The 15,850-nt window shown below is 39.6% G+C and overlaps 1 protein-coding gene across 1 annotated transcript in view; it reads right to left on the minus strand.

Moving 5' to 3' along the window:
• LOC139627414 (neural-cadherin) overlaps positions 1 to 15,850 on the minus strand; it is a 245,134-nt gene that overhangs the window by 143,799 nt on the left and 85,485 nt on the right. Inside the window, exons 15-18 of the mRNA XM_071488143.1 lie at positions 13,555 to 13,698; positions 2,514 to 2,634; positions 2,114 to 2,276; positions 342 to 1,010 (exon numbers count right to left, since the gene is read on the minus strand). Of these exons, the coding sequence (XP_071344244.1) occupies positions 342 to 1,010; positions 2,114 to 2,276; positions 2,514 to 2,634; positions 13,555 to 13,698 (1,097 nt within the window). The remainder of the gene's footprint in view (positions 1 to 341; positions 1,011 to 2,113; positions 2,277 to 2,513; positions 2,635 to 13,554; positions 13,699 to 15,850) is intronic.

Here is a 15,850-nt window from a genome sequence, read left to right on the forward strand (position 1 = left end):
ATCCATTGGAGGAGCTTGTATGTGTATTCAGATTTGTGAAGGTACCACAAACCCTATCATTTTTTATAACACAGGTTGTTTAGTCAAATGATTCATAGGTTTGCATTCATTTAAGAGGTGCTTTACTTGCTGTAAATAGGAAGCTTTTCTAGGTTTAAGGCACACTGCCGACTTACACTCCTGCATTTTGTCTTTTCAGGAGATACTGGATTGTGTATCATCATCTAACACTGAATGCTGTCTTACATTGCAGAGATCATTTAAAATAAATGGGAGAAAACGTGTTTCTGTAGAATAAAGTAATAAAATGGTGCCTTATCAACAGTGAGCCCCCTACCCACCTCTGCATTGGGCTCTGCATTCTCAGAGATCCTTGCCAGGCAGGAGTGATCAGTGAACCTTGGAGCATGGTCGTTCACATCCTTGATCTGAATGGTAGCAGTCCCAGTGCCAGTCATCCCTCCCCCATCTCTGGCCTCCACAACCAGGAGGTAGGACTCAACCTGCTCTCTATCCAGACCTCCCATGGCTACAGTGATTGTCCCTGTGGTGGGGTTGATAGTGAACATTTCTGAGAAAGTCGGCACTCCCTGTAGCTCGATGTTAGTGGCATCTAAACTACCCACAATCCTGTAAGAGAGCACAGCGTTCTGCCCCACAGCTGAGTCATCCAGGTCGGTGGCTGTCATCTCCATCACGGACGTCCCCACTACCGAGTTCTCTGCCACCTCTCCGTGGCAGCTGGGGGCGCAGGTGAAGACAGGCGCGTTGTCATTGATGTCCCACACATTGATGATGACGTCAGTGAAGCCTGTCAGACCTTCGCCACCCTCGTCTGTGGCCAGGACGACAAATCGCCACACGGCGCGCTCCTCGCGGTCCAAGGTCCGCTGGGCGTAGATCTTGCCTGTGACCTCATCAATTATGAATTCGCTCTCTGCGCCCTGGCCGTGGAGAGAGTAACGCAGGGCCTCCTGGTCGGCGTCCTTATCTGGGTCTGACGCTGTTACCTACAACATGAAAGGCACAGTGAGACAGGGAGGGAGATGAGAGTGTAATCACCAAGTTTTTCGTTTTTTTCACTGTTGGCAATACATCCTGAGTTGAAACACTTCACAACTCCTCTGTGCAGTTGTGAACTCTTCACTAGGTACAGGAAATCTGGCTAAGATCCAACCTCCTCAACCCCAACCCACACCTCCTCTGCCTCTCTTGTTCTGTCTGCTCCTTCTTATTCATCCTCAACACATCAGCAATTACATACTGGGCAGACCAAAGATGTTTCAATTTAGCACAGTAATTGCAGTGTGATGTAGAGCCAAAATTAACTGTGCTCCTTTAAAGGGGTAAGAAATGTGCTCTGACATATGTAGAGAGGGAAGAGAGAACCAGGCTTACCATGAATAACTTTCAAACCATAGAGTGCTTATTCTCATGTAACTGAGAAAGGCGTAATGGTGGTGAGGAAATATTACGTGCTATTAACTTGAACTGTGCTAAACTAGATGTATACAAGTGTGACAATTTACACAAGTTTAAATGTCTAACTTATAACTTATACAACATGTAGCTTCAGGGTTGAAGCCAGAATGATTCTGCAATGGGCTGAATCTGGCCACGGCTACTCAGTAATTACCGGATAATGACTAAAATCAATTTCCAAAAGTGAAATCCAAACAGAAAAAGAGACAGGATTAAATAATGGAGAACTCAATCTGAACTAGATTTCTGCTGCTTGGATGTTGACTTAAGGCCAAAGAGCTTTAATTATATAACTCATAAATAAAAAAATGTATATTTTAAGGGTTCTTTTTATAGTCAAGGCATATTCAACTGAAGTCAGTCTTTTATAATTGCACTTAAGCTTGAAAAAAAAAAAAAAATGTAAGGCATTGTAATAATTCTCCCATTCTCCCAATAAGGTTTTTATCAGCTGTAGCAATCTCATTGGGCTACAACTGGCTCTATGCATTAGTTGGGAACTATGTCTCTGGTTGACTTTTTTATGTTTTAAGGTGACTCACTTTAAGGAGAAGCCTGTAAGATAAGATACATTCATCACACTCATCAAAAATCTCGTATGTTATTCTGCAGCTGAACGACTGGGCTGTACCTGTAACACAAACACTGGTGAGCCATCCAGCTCCTCTGTTACACTGCCGTAGTACTCGTTAACGGTAAACACCGGCGCTTCGTCGTTCTTGTTCACCACGTTTACTGTCACTGTTGTGTAATCTTCCCACTTCCCATCTGAAGCCAGGACATGAAGCTTGTACCTGAGCAGAAGTTTCAGCTTTGTCAGAGGCTTTCACAAAATAAGCAACAGTTTAGATCCAAATGGGCTTTGTAAAAACACTTGTTCTCAAACATTTAAACTACTCATTTATGATTTTAAGTATCACAAGTGAAGTATAAAGCTATAGCATATATTGTGCTGAACAAAGAAATATACAAATAAAAAAGAAGTCTATAAGAAGTGGATCAAAGGATTCTTACCTGGAGTGTGTTCCTACCTTTTGTTCTGTTCATAGTCCAGAGTCTGAGCTATAAAGATAGTGCCCACTTCTGGTTCCACATCAAATACCCCTCCTGTGTTCCCTGAAGTGATCTGGTAGCGCAGCTTAGCGTTTCCACCTGCAGATCAGCAGAAGATGGAGGATGAATGAGGATTGACAGTTTATATAAATGAACCTTAGATATTGTCAAAGCAAACTAGGACTGCAGTGAGTTGGAGCTGTGGTGGAAAATAGGCAGCAGCTTATCATTTGTACAATGAAAGAGCTCTGGTGAGAACCTGATCCCCCATGAATTGGAAGTCCCCATCTAGTTCAGTGCTGTCTGTTTCTGCCAATCCACCAGTCTGTCTTTCTTAACTGAGTTTAGACAGCATCAGCCTGCTTTAGCTGGCAGACTGGAAACAGATCTGGAGTCTTTGGTGCGATCTGATTGTTATGCGTCTTTAATCAACAGGGGACCTCTGCCCTAGAATAGCATCTTCATGCCAACAAAGTCAGTGAAGAAGGAAAAGTCAGATATTTCAGAGCCATGCACAGGAACTATTTGTACTGGAACTATACAACAATACTTCAGGTTTTGAAAAAGCAATAACTTCACTTGCACTTTTTTTTGTTTGGTAATGTTACACAAAGAGAAAAGACAAAAAAAAGTCATGGTGAACTGGCATCTATTCAAACAAAAATTAGTTATCTGCTTACTAATTAGCACCCACGTTCTCAAACCACAATTTTAATTAAGAAGCCAATTCAAATAAGAAACATCTAAGCACTCAAATGTTTCTTTGGAAATGCATAAAGCTTCCCTGGTGCTACTGAAAAAAAATGGCCAACGTTCAATACACAAACCATATAAACTTATATACTACATTTGATATAATTGTCCATCAGAGGTCAGTTTGACTTCAGAAAACACAAACCCAAAACAACTGCATCACAGCACACTTCAACTGAAGATGTTACACAGGATCAAACTGAACTTTTAAAAGTATCTGAGTTATTTGTCTAAAACCAATATGCTTCTTCCACTGGAAACTTAAGAATGAAAGACATTATGAATCCGTTTGATGAGAAAAAATGAAAAGAACGGGTAATATGGGATTAAATGTATCAGAAATACTTGAACCAAATGTCATGTCATCTGCTGCAGCTGAGGCGGGTTCTGAACATCAATTACCTTTCAAAGTTGTAGCAATTCGTTGGCCTTTGTTAGTCATCAAAAGATGATGATAATGGCATTTAAATAATTTTGGGATGGATTCAAAGGCAGAACACTTGAGCAAAGCACTGAATTTAAAATTCACATTTATTCTAGGGGAAAAAGAAAGAAAAAGTTTTTTTATTTTTTTTTAATGCAAAGAAACATATCTTCCCTGATACTGGGAGGAGTCAAGCCACGTGATTAGTATAGTCATTATTGTTATTGATGTAACGTCCTATGTCAGACATTTGACGGTTAACATCTAACAACTGTGGATGGGATCAAACTGCAGAAAGGCGTTCACAGTGGATTCCTGCAAGGTCCTTTGTAATAAAGCTCGTATACATTTCTAGCTGTTGTTTCACAGAGTGCATGAGCTTCACTTTGTAGAGTTTCATTACCATACCTGTCTAGGAAACAGCACAGAGCTCTCATTTAACTGAAGGTGAACCGTGTCAGTGTATCATAAACATGATATTTCCAGGTTGTGTCAGAAGTCCTGAAGAACCTGTATTATGCAGCCAAGAATAAAACCTGTCAAAGTGATTAAGCTCTTCCATCTTTCATTGCAGGTACAAGTGCCACGGCTAAAGTGAACTTGTTAGCAGAGAAATGCCAACAGAATTCAGTTCAGTGGTGTTTATGCACAAATTCACACAAATACCATTTATTTAGTTTTCTGTGCGATATGTGAGGAAGGACCAACTTCAGCAAGGCTCTTTAACATAACACAAGGTGTTATACACATAAAATCTAATCAAATCTTCTGACTTCAAGGACTTTCTCCCAAAATACTGTAAAATAGAAAGAATGCTAAAACAGAATATGAATGTAGTAATCTTTCACTGAATAATTAATACTCCATTGTTCAAAGCAATCTAAAATCATGTTTCTGTGAAGTCCCCCCTCCCTCCTTTCCAAAGTTCTCTCTCCCTACTTCACTTAATAATCCCTCTTTTGCTCTGCAAAGCATTTTTAATAAAGTCTATTAGATCCTGATCAACAAAATGTTCCCCCTTAATGCAATTACTGGTAAAGCCAGGGCCGGCATCTCAACCACTGCTGCGTCCACCACTACCCTTCATGTTATTATGAAAGAGAAGAAGAAACCTCTGAAGATGAGATGAGATCCACATCTTATTAGCAAGATGAAAGTCAAGGAAGGAGAGGAGGAGATTGCCCTAATCCAGATTGTTTTGTACCGCCTGTCTGTTGGTGTTTTAAATGAGACATTAGGGATATATATGCCATTGCATTTCTTCTTTTCACTTTTCTCTGTTTTTTTGTCTCAGTCGCTTAAGTATTTAGAGAACTGCTGAGACCCAAAGGACAAAAGAAACAGAACAGGGAATAAAACAATAGTTAAAATACACAAACAACTGGAGAGAAAATGACTGTTTTTTTCCCAGAGCGTGCCAATTTCAAAACGCTTCTTCATCTCCCTAGGTACTGTGCTTTACTGGAACTTGAGTGCAAACAAGAAAGCAGGGGGATAAGACACACATACACACACACACACACACACACACACACACACACACACACACAAACACACAAACACACAAACTGGCAGATGTCACAATAGCAAAGATATTTTGGTTCAAATAGAATCGCTATTGCTCACACACATTAAGAAAATAGGTGTTAATAGCTTATGATAGTATGTATTCAAAACAAAAAACTTTTATTGCACTATGTTGTCTTGATGGCCAACGACTTGAATGTGAATTGTGAATTGTGTCATAACTGCACTTATTCCCTTGCAGATAAGCATGTGGATAATCCCATAATGATAGACCACTAAGAAGCAGAGGACACTGTCGCTCTGCTGATGACACGGATTAAATGTTTTGTGTAATGACATTTACACATGCAACGTATGAGAGCACAAGGAATAAGCTTTCCAACACATACACAACGTATCCTTATAGGGTTGTGGTGGGGCACACCCTGCACAGGTTGCCAGCCTATCACAGGGCTGACACATAGAGACAAACAACCAGTCATACTCACATATGCACCTACAGGCAATTTAGAGCGAGCAACACATGTGTCTGGCCAGAGTACCCCACGCAGACACAGGGAGAACATGCAAACTCCACACAAAGGCCCTGAGCACCAGGTTTGAACCCAGAGAATTCTCACTGTGAGGAGACAGTACTAACCACTGCACCACACGGCAATGTTATACTGTTAACTACATTTACTGTTTTTGCATTCCTGATATTTGACAGTATTTTGGGAGAAAGTCCTGGAAGTCAGAAGATTTGATTTGATTTTATGTGTATAACACCTTGTGTTATGTTAAAGAGCCTTGCTGAAGTTGGTCCTTCCTCACATATCGCACAGAAAACTAAATAAATGGTATTTGTGTGAATTTGTGCATAAACACCACTGAACTGAATTCTGTTGGCATTTCTCTGCTAACAAGTTCACTTTAGCCGTGGCACTTGTACCTGCAATGAAAGATGGAAGAGCTTAATCACTTTGACAGGTTTTATTCTTGGCTGCATAATACAGGTTCTTCAGGACTTCTGACACAACCTGGAAATATCATGTTTATGATACACTGACACGGTTCACCTTCAGTTAAATGAGAGCTCTGTGCTGTTTCCTAGACAGGTATGAAACTCTACAAAGTGAAGCTCATGCACTCTGTGAAACAGCTAGAAATGCATACGAGCTTTATTACAAAGGACCTTGCAGGAATCCACTGTGAACGCCTTTCTGCAGTTTGATCCCATCCACAGTTGTTAGATGTTACAGCTAATCCTTAACCATCAAATGTCTGACATAGGACATTAATACATTCATATTCTTATGCCGGACAGCTACGATATTACAAACATGCAGTAACATTTTTAGATTGAGTTTTTAAACTTATTGAAATGTGAGAAATGACCAGTCAACATTTACATTACCCAGTTATATGTGCAATGATTTTGTAGCCAATACGAGTGTTACATCTCATGGTTGCTGGTTGCCAAAATAACACAACAGGCTTTCTGACACGAGTTTTCCAGGTGAGCGGCAGGAGTAGTGACGCAGAAGAAGATGCAACAGAAAGACTTGTCACTGTAAATGCTGATACATACTTGCTCTCAACACAAAAGGAGACAACTGAACCTGAGCTAGACAAAAGAACTGAAGTCAGACTAAGTTAAAGCTACTTGGGCTTACAATGTTTGTAGAGAGGGGAAGCGAGAGGCTCCACACTGGAATGCCTTCTCAGCAAAAAAAAAAAATTGAGAATCAGTTTCTGGCCTCTGTGAAATCATAAGCTACAACCCTTTTAGAGCCTAAAGGAGGTGAGAATTTTCTACAGAAAAGATTTTCAGTGGAATGTGATCAACAGTATGATATAACAAAATTCTCTGATTGTCTATGGTGATCCGTAAGACAATTACATATTTTTCATTTCAAAACCGGTCGTTCTGTTCTTTGGTTTCAGTAGAGCCAATGTTCAGGTTTGGCATTTGAATTACCTAAAATTATCATATCTTCAAAATCTGCTTCTTTACATGGACTGGTAATGAGCTGTTTATTCATACTGTACATTCTCCTGTATATGCTAGCTAAATTAGCTGTGCGATATGCACATTACAGGCAGCAGAACAAAAATCAGTCTCCTCCTCCACGAACTTAACCCTCAAAGTAGAAAATCCGACACACACAGATGCTCACATTACTGCTTCCTCCATCTCTCCCAGTTGGTGGTAATAACCTTATTCCTGACTTAAGCAGGCTTCTTACACTCACACACCTACATAAACAAATATGTGACTTTTTGTGATCTTATGTGCTTATGTGTAGCCGTTGAGGGTTTTTTTTATCACAGCAAAATGTGAGATGCACAGCAGGCCTCTGCACTCTGCTATAATAAATGCTGGATAATATAAGAATTGCACGTCTTTCTCCTCTCTCTCTCTCTTTTTCTCTCCCCCCTTCTCTTCATCTTTACATACGTAAAGCCTCCCTCTGTCTCTCTCTTAGTATATTGAGTTATTTTCCTACTACTGTATAGAAAAGGTGATCCACAATGGCTGTAGAGGTGTGTGTGGTGTGTGTGTGTGTGTGTGTGTGTGTGTGTGTGTGTGTGTGTGTGTGTGAGTATAGAACGGACACCAAGGCCAGACACACAGTGTTTAGAGAAGACCTTTCATGAGCTCATATCAGTGCCAAGTATCAATACTTAGTTACGTCAATCACGGGTGTTGCGAGCTTAAATTTAAAATTTCTTCTCTCAGGGTCATTTGAACAAATTCTGGAGCGATAATGAGACCTTTACAGGTCAGAATATTGACTAACTCTGATTCTCAAGCACGCTTCTTAACATCTTACCAGCATATTTCATTTTTAAATAAAAACACTACCAACAGTAAATACATGAACACCAAGCCAAGGCTCTCTTTGGGTGGAATTCAATTGGTTTGCATGATGATGACAGCTCAAGGTGTGGGTACCATTTTTAATCCAACACGACTTTCACATTTGTGAGAAGACACATAATGGGCCCCAGATGTATACCATTTGATCCAACTTACAGGTACGAAGTGGTGTAAGATAAAACTTTGTACCAATTCAGCCTGAACTAATGGTACAAAGTTTTATCAGAGTGAGCTAAGGTTGCACACTGACTAAAGTATGTGGATGGTGGGAAAGGCAGTTGTGCACCAACACAGACAATTTGAACACTGACCAGCTTCACATTGGTGAGTCCAAGCAGTTTGTAGTTGAAATATTTAGTTTTATCTCTCACACACATGTACTGTATATTATTCCTTAGATGGAATGTCTGATGCACATGCAGTTGCAGTCATGTTTTTTTTTAAGAGTTATATCTTTGGTTTTTCTCACAGAAATGTCAGCCACTGAATCATCACTTGAACTCTACTTGTCATCAGAATTTGGGTCTGCTTTGGTATTCAATAGTCTTTTTTTTTCATTTTAAAGACAGAGAAGGTGAGCTAGGGAATTGTCTGAGTTGAAACGATGACTCACAAAACCAATCATCACACAACACAAGAAGAAGCTTATACTGTAGGTCCTGTAATCTACTTAGAGCTTCTCCGATATTAGTCTCTGTCTTCTACTGTCTCACACACACACAAATGCAGGCACATGTTTTTTCTCTCCCTCCCATCAAATAATAACTAAGAAATTAAACTGATACAGTATATAAAACGGGGCATATTTGCAAGTCCAATTTTGGATGTATCAGGTCCTAAAAATAGTCACAAAATGCAGCTACAGTAGAGTAGTAGAGCCCTGGCTGTTGCTTTTAATCATCTTACTATAGGCTTTCTGTTTGTCAGCAGTGAGTAGGTGGGTTTCCATTCACCTGCACAATTGAACAAATCTTGAAAAGACATACATTACACTTGTGACTAATAATCCACAGAAGAGAGGAGAAATAGCAGCAGACAAAGCCACAATACCCTCATGTTTTCTACATTTTTTTTACTGTCTGAGGTGCAGGTCCTGGCACTCTTTTAAGTATGTCATCTTGTTGCACTTCTTCTGCAGTGGTTTTGATGGCACCCAACCAATGGTGTGCCGAAACTTGTTCAGCCAGGAAGGTGAAGATGTCCAGGCAGAATGCTGCCAGATGCAGGAGAGAGACTTTCAGCACAGGAAAGACAGGCAGCACAAAATCATAAGACAGGACAGGCTGTGTGTTGATGTTCCTGTGGTCCATGTTTTTCTCGTTAGTGTAGTACAGTTGAATTGCACACTGAGATGGTGGTTTTTTGAAGGGGGGGTAGTTGGTTGTTCAGCTCTGCTTGCCTATCTGTAAAAGTCACCACACAGCATTGAACTCAACTGGGAAATTAATGCCACCAGCTGTTTACCTTGACGAGACTGCATTAATTGAATTGAAACCCATTTACAGGCAGCAAAGCTATACCATTTCAAATATGTTGTGTAACAGTGACAGAGACTAAGGTATAACCAAATTAAATACCTCAAGTTAAACATGAAAAAGTATTACTTTAATATCAGGTATTATTATGTTTGTTTGTTCCATGCTCTATAACATATAATTGGAATTTTTTTTTTTTTGGTCCTGTCCCAATATCATTGGCGAGCAGTATGAGTGGTCTGGATGCCTTGTGTTGTTGGGGCAGATTTACTCTGCGAAGGAGAAAGAAAAAAAAAAAAAAAAAAAAAGATAATTGGAATTTCCAAATATCCATCCTAAAATTTAAACAAAACTAAAACTCAGTGTTATCAGCTTTAAACTGAATGAACTGTGTTTAGGTCAAAAACCTACTACATGGCTGGACTTTGAATGGTCAATGTGTGAAACAGAGACCGTTGTCAAAAAGTGTTGCAGAAGTGCTGCAAACAAGTAAGATTTGTGATTGTCCCGCCCAGAGCCCACATTGTTTAAATATCAAATGCAGTTGCATCCATCTGAGGGGCCATGGGCGTACTGTTCTTAAAATGTGTGTTGCTATCTTGAGGCAGCCGGAAGTGATTGCTTAATTAAAAGAAAAAGTACAACTATTTTGAACCACATGGGACTGAAACCATTAAACTAGCAGAAGCAACTTTTGGACACACCCTAAATCCAGTCCTACATGTTAAACAGAAGTAATTTTGAAGCCATTTCCAAGCTGCTGCTGAAATCCTGATTTTATGAATGCTGATGTCATCTTACAAAATCATCATATACATAAATTTAAGATAGCTGTGCTGTGATTTCAGTTATATTTACTTGTCAAATGATCACTCAGAAGGAAAGGCAGAAGTGACAGAATATCTTTCTTATTTATTCTCTCACACGTCTGGGTAACAAACTGCTGCTCCGCCTCTCTGCCACTGAACAGAGTAGAGAAAAGTGTGACTCTCCTCTGTGGAAAACAGCTAAGAGTTGTCTAAATAGTTACAAGAGTGGTCACTGGATGCTTTTTTTTTAAAAAAAAGTCACTAATAGGTTCTGAAACTGACAACACTTTCTGGTGAAGTAATAGAACATATGTGCACCAAATCATTTTTTAGGAGCAATGGCCGACCAGTGGTGTAACTTCACCACAAACTCAACTCTATCAGTGTGTCTAAAAATCATTTAAAAGACAAATTATTTTGATTTCTAAGTTCACAATACTTTTTTCATTTTGCAATAGTCCAGTCATTGTGTTTCATACTTCAAACAATAGTCTCAACTCTGTTTTGCTGGCTAAATAAAGAGCCACCAGCCTTACATCCAGGTGTTCTCTGCTCTGTTTGAGTTTTTTTTTCCCATTCAGCTGCATCTTTATGTCACACCTCTGTTACTCCAGCTACTTTGTATTTGATTTGATTTGATTGTGTTGTCTACCAGACCTTTTGTCCTACCACATTTCTAAATGCCTTTTGATAGTGTACGCCACAGTGCTATGAGATGTGAGACTCGTCAGTCCTCAGAGTAATAATGGTCTTGTCTTTTCTGTCATGAGCTGACATTTGCCTCTGGCCATGACAGCTGAGTGTCTCAGCATGTTCCAGCACAGCCAAAGTTTCAGGACACCTCAATTTTTTTCAGCTGTTATTTAAAATTCACATAATTTAATGTCTCAGTGTGTCTGGAATTAAAGCATAGAAATCAATAGACGGTTAGACATTTTTAAAACATGGAGTCATTACATTTAGTTCAACAAGACTCATCCAGCAGCCGAACACACTTGTGGCTTCTTGGCTTCTGTGCAACAATGGAAATAAAATATTGCTGAGCTCCTCCCACCTCAGTTGCAAAGGTTCCTACAAATGTGTTACACCTGTAGTTTGCCTTGATTTCATCCTCTGTCCAGTTCATGCCAAACTAGCTCCATGGGGTTTAATTCTGGAGAGCTGCTCTTCCATCACGTCTGGTTCAGTGTCTCTAATGTTTGGCTCATTATTTTCCTGTAGGATGAATCCCTAACCAACCAGTCTCTCTGTCTTTGTTACTTGCCTTTTTCCCACCATTCTGATAACAACATACAGTATTACCTGCAGTTACAGTATTGTTCACCACTTTGTACCATTAAAGATAGTTCACTGGAGTTCAGCTGCTACTGTAAATCTTCACATTTTAGGACCTTGGCAAGCTCTCAGATAACAAGGTCTCTTAGTTACTGCTTTGTTGAAATGATAGTTCAGCTTATTTGACACAGGGTTGTACGAGGTACTTGACAATAGTCAGAGTATTACCTGCAGTAGATTTGAGTGAGTGCGCCCCCAGTTTGGAGAAGCAGCCAACATCTACGTCTACATGCTTCTCCCCTTAAGAGTAGATTGTACATGCGTAGTATATGATTACGTTGTTTTTAAGACGTGACCGATAAAATGCACTGTGATTCGCTGAAATTTGTGTCAAGGAGGCAAAAAATAATAATTTAAGTCGAGGTTCAGACAATGGCTAATGACCTCAGCAAGGGCAACAATACTGAAGCAGATTACAGCAGTTACCTGGATGAAAACAACAAAGACGACGACTTAGAAGATTCAGAGGCTGACTTCAACCTGCTAAGCTGCTTACCAGCTACTCAAAACTCAGGGTGAGACATGTTGGAGGAGGACGGAGAGGGAAGGGAGGAGGATCAGTGAGTAAGTATCACCACTAGCTACAGAAAAAGATACACCTGATGCAATGCTGTCACTAAAACCTTTATTTCTCTGCCTCTGAAGCAGAGAGAAACATGAAATAAAAACCATTTGAGACCTTAAACCTTTAGCTTTTATTGTAACTCACCACCTTTACCCTAATATTCATCAACATTGTTTAAAAATAACAAACCTTAAAAAAGTTTAAGTGAAATGAGAAGGTGCTTGTTTTTTCAGCCATATAACATTTCCAAGGCAAAACCAATGAGGTTTAAGCACTCAAAGGGTTTTATTTCATGTTTCTATCTCCTTCAGAGGCTGAGTAAAAGTTTTAGTGAATGTCAAGTTTTTCAGAAAACCCTCAGGTTTTAGAAGGTTGTTTTCACTCAATGCTGAGGCTTGAGAACATTTTCTAAAAGGTACTTTAGGTCTTAATGGGTTAAAGGCAAGTGCATTGGATAAAGTCACCCATCTTATTTGTGTTGCTCCTAGCTTCAGAAAAACTGATTGTACTGTCTTAGAGCATAGGAACAACATACATACCCTTACAATAAGAGAGGTTTCTGCCCATGTTCACAGCTCATGATACTTTTCTTCTCTATGAACTGCAGCCATGTGGAAGCATTTGTCATACTACTACATATAAAGTCAGGTGAATGGAAAGCTATTATTTTAATGTGCAAGTTGCTAGCAGACGAGACTGTTCAAATTTGGGCCAAAAAACTTGGTAATTTTAAAATGCTGCCACTTTTCCATTGACCACAATTAATTAAATATCTAACATTTAATGAAAAACACCAGTCATGTCCAACAATTCCAAGGACATCTACCAGCTGCAGTCTGTGTCTCTGGGGGTGCAACATCTTAACAGTAAGAGGATGACTTAAGTGAAAAAGGAAAAAATGCTTAGATGTCTAAGACACGAAACGTGGAAGTCCACATTTCAACACTTGAGAGCTTCTTTCTTTGCCTTCCATTGAAAGATTAAATGGGATTGTCTACAGTGACTGTTTAAAACCCGCATATTGCTTCGCTTTTCCTGACTTCGTAACATGTTTTGTAGTGCAACCCATTTCTTCCTTCAAAGTAAAAAGAGGTCCACAAAAGTGGTAAAGTGAAAAGTGAAAATTTTTCTTGAGTGAGGGCAAATAGAAGAACTTAATCAATGTGTCTGAGTAAAAGTGCTGCGTCCGGTACATATATATGTACACATACACACACACACAAACACACACACACACACATATATATTCCTTTATTCATGCCACTTACCTTCGTCCCCATCATTGGCGCTGACAGTGAGAATGGCAAAGCCTACGTCAGCGTCCTCATCCACATCAACTTCATAAGATGTCTGTGCAAATGCTGGCTTGTTATCATTCACGTCACTGATAAAAACACGAACATATGCTGTGTCTGAAATAAAAAAAATAATAAAGAACAAGAGACAGAGAGAGGAGTAAGAGGATTATAAACACGGGGTTGTTCTTATTCTGTCAATGCAAACATGAACATCTGTCTATATCTGTTTGGAAAGCAACAATTCAGTCACTTTTCACCAGTGTCCATGCACACGCACATTCACACACATACACAGGTGGAAAATAAAACATTGTGTGCACAGACAAAAACAAAAATAACATCAATTTTTTTTCCTCCATCCATCACCTATGTCTGGTATTTCTGTCGACTTTAACATTAAAATCCAGCTGTTTCTTCTTTTCTTCAACATGCAACCGCAGGCTGAAATGAGGAATAAACCACCCCTGGGGCATCAGTGTAAGACTTGGTAGTTGAGCAACCCAACATATTACACTTCCTTTGATACTGGTATCAAAACGAGCATAATTTGCAATACACGCTTCAAGATGAGATAAATTATTTAAGCCAGGGTGGAAGAGACTGTATACAGTTCATAGCACAGATAGCAAACTAATGCAGCCCTTGAAGCTATAACAAAACAAGTGGCGGATGCCAGGGCTTTCCACGTGTTCAGAATCGGTCCGAGAAAAGTAGGGAGGGATGGAGGAAGAACGCAGAAAGTGGATGAGTAGATGTAGCAGCACCATCGCCTCATCCTCCCTCACATCCATGTTTTTACACTTCCAGAGACATGTATGTGTAAAAATCACACCCCCAACCCCACCCCACACACTCTTAAGTAGCAGGAGAGCCTATTTCCTGCCTGTGAAAACAACGTTTATCAAGGTTATTTCTGCAGCCACTTGAAAACATACTGCTCTCTCCAGTCTGCAACATCTATTGGTGCTTGGCACGTGTGTACGTATGTGTACATGTGCGAAGTCAAACAGAACTAACCTTGACAGCTATCAAAGTTATCACAGTGATATGTTTCTGAAAAACGGAGGGTATCTGAAATATGAAGCTTCAGTATTGAGACATACAGGTGAAGTATCCTCACACAACCAAAGGTGTGTTGAACTCATGTGAGTACTCAGTATTTTGCAAAAGTAATAGAAGTGCTGGGAGCTGGCAGCCCTGCTAATATTATCTTGATGCGGTGTCTGTGTGAATGCTGCAGCATGGAAGTTCATTACAGAAAATTCTATCCGACCATAGATAATTTTCAACTAAGTCAAATTCGACATGGTCAAATGCTTTTTCTTAATCCAGTGAAACAATGAGACCACCATGCTATTGTGTCAGAAAAATCTGAATGGTGTACCGTGTGCTTTCACACATTGTCTTTTGGAGTTAATGAAGTCTAATTCTCCTAAAGCTAATGAAGGCAGCAGTCCCTCAGACATCGTCACAGGTAGTCCCTGAATAAGAATAAAAAAGCTAACAGTACTCTGAAAAGCAGAGGTGTGGCATGGGGCTTTTTTCTTAGATAACATACAAGTATTGCCAATGTAGTGCAATGTCAAGTCTATCTCTGTATGAATTAATGAGCAACATCTAATGGCGCTTTTTATTCCCTCTCAGTTGGAACTTTATCGTAAACAGCTGAAAGATACAAGCTTGTGATGAAGTCGTCCAGTGTGCACATATATTCTCAATTAGAATTCAAATAAAACCAAATCAAAATATGTGATTAAGTAATGACCTAAGTAGAAAGGACAGAAGGACTGTCAACAGAGGCATAATGTTTCCAACAGTGAAGACAGATGACTCCATATCGATACGGTTAAATCCCATGTGCTGGGACTTTGGAGTACCAGCACAACTCCAGCAGTGGTCACAAGGTAATGGAAAAATGTTCAGCTTTAATCACCAAAATTATGTCTGTCTTAGAGATCAGGGCTTTGACAGCAGAGTCCCATCATCTGTTACCAAGGAGGAAAAAATAGACACCGATTTAGGGAGTGTCGGTGGATTAATCAAATTTATATCAAGTCTATCATTCTAAAATAGACTTTTAATAATCTTTGGAGGAAAAAAAACTATTCCTCAAGAAAAGTGCAAGCCATCGTGGTTTGTTGCCACGCTCTTACAAATCAGACTTCTATTTCGTTTTTTTTTTTTTTTTTTTTGTTTCCTTCACACTTCAGAGTTTTCAGGGTATCAGCCTTTCAAGATCTGATGAGGTATGTTTCATTACATGTTA

The sequence above is a fragment of the Trachinotus anak genome, unplaced genomic scaffold (assembly GCF_046630095.1).
Source record: "Trachinotus anak isolate AG129_WGS33_773 ecotype Australia unplaced genomic scaffold, CSIRO_AGI_Tana_v1 ptg000011l, whole genome shotgun sequence".
In the NCBI taxonomy this organism is placed as follows: domain Eukaryota; kingdom Metazoa; phylum Chordata; class Actinopteri; order Carangiformes; family Carangidae; genus Trachinotus; species Trachinotus anak.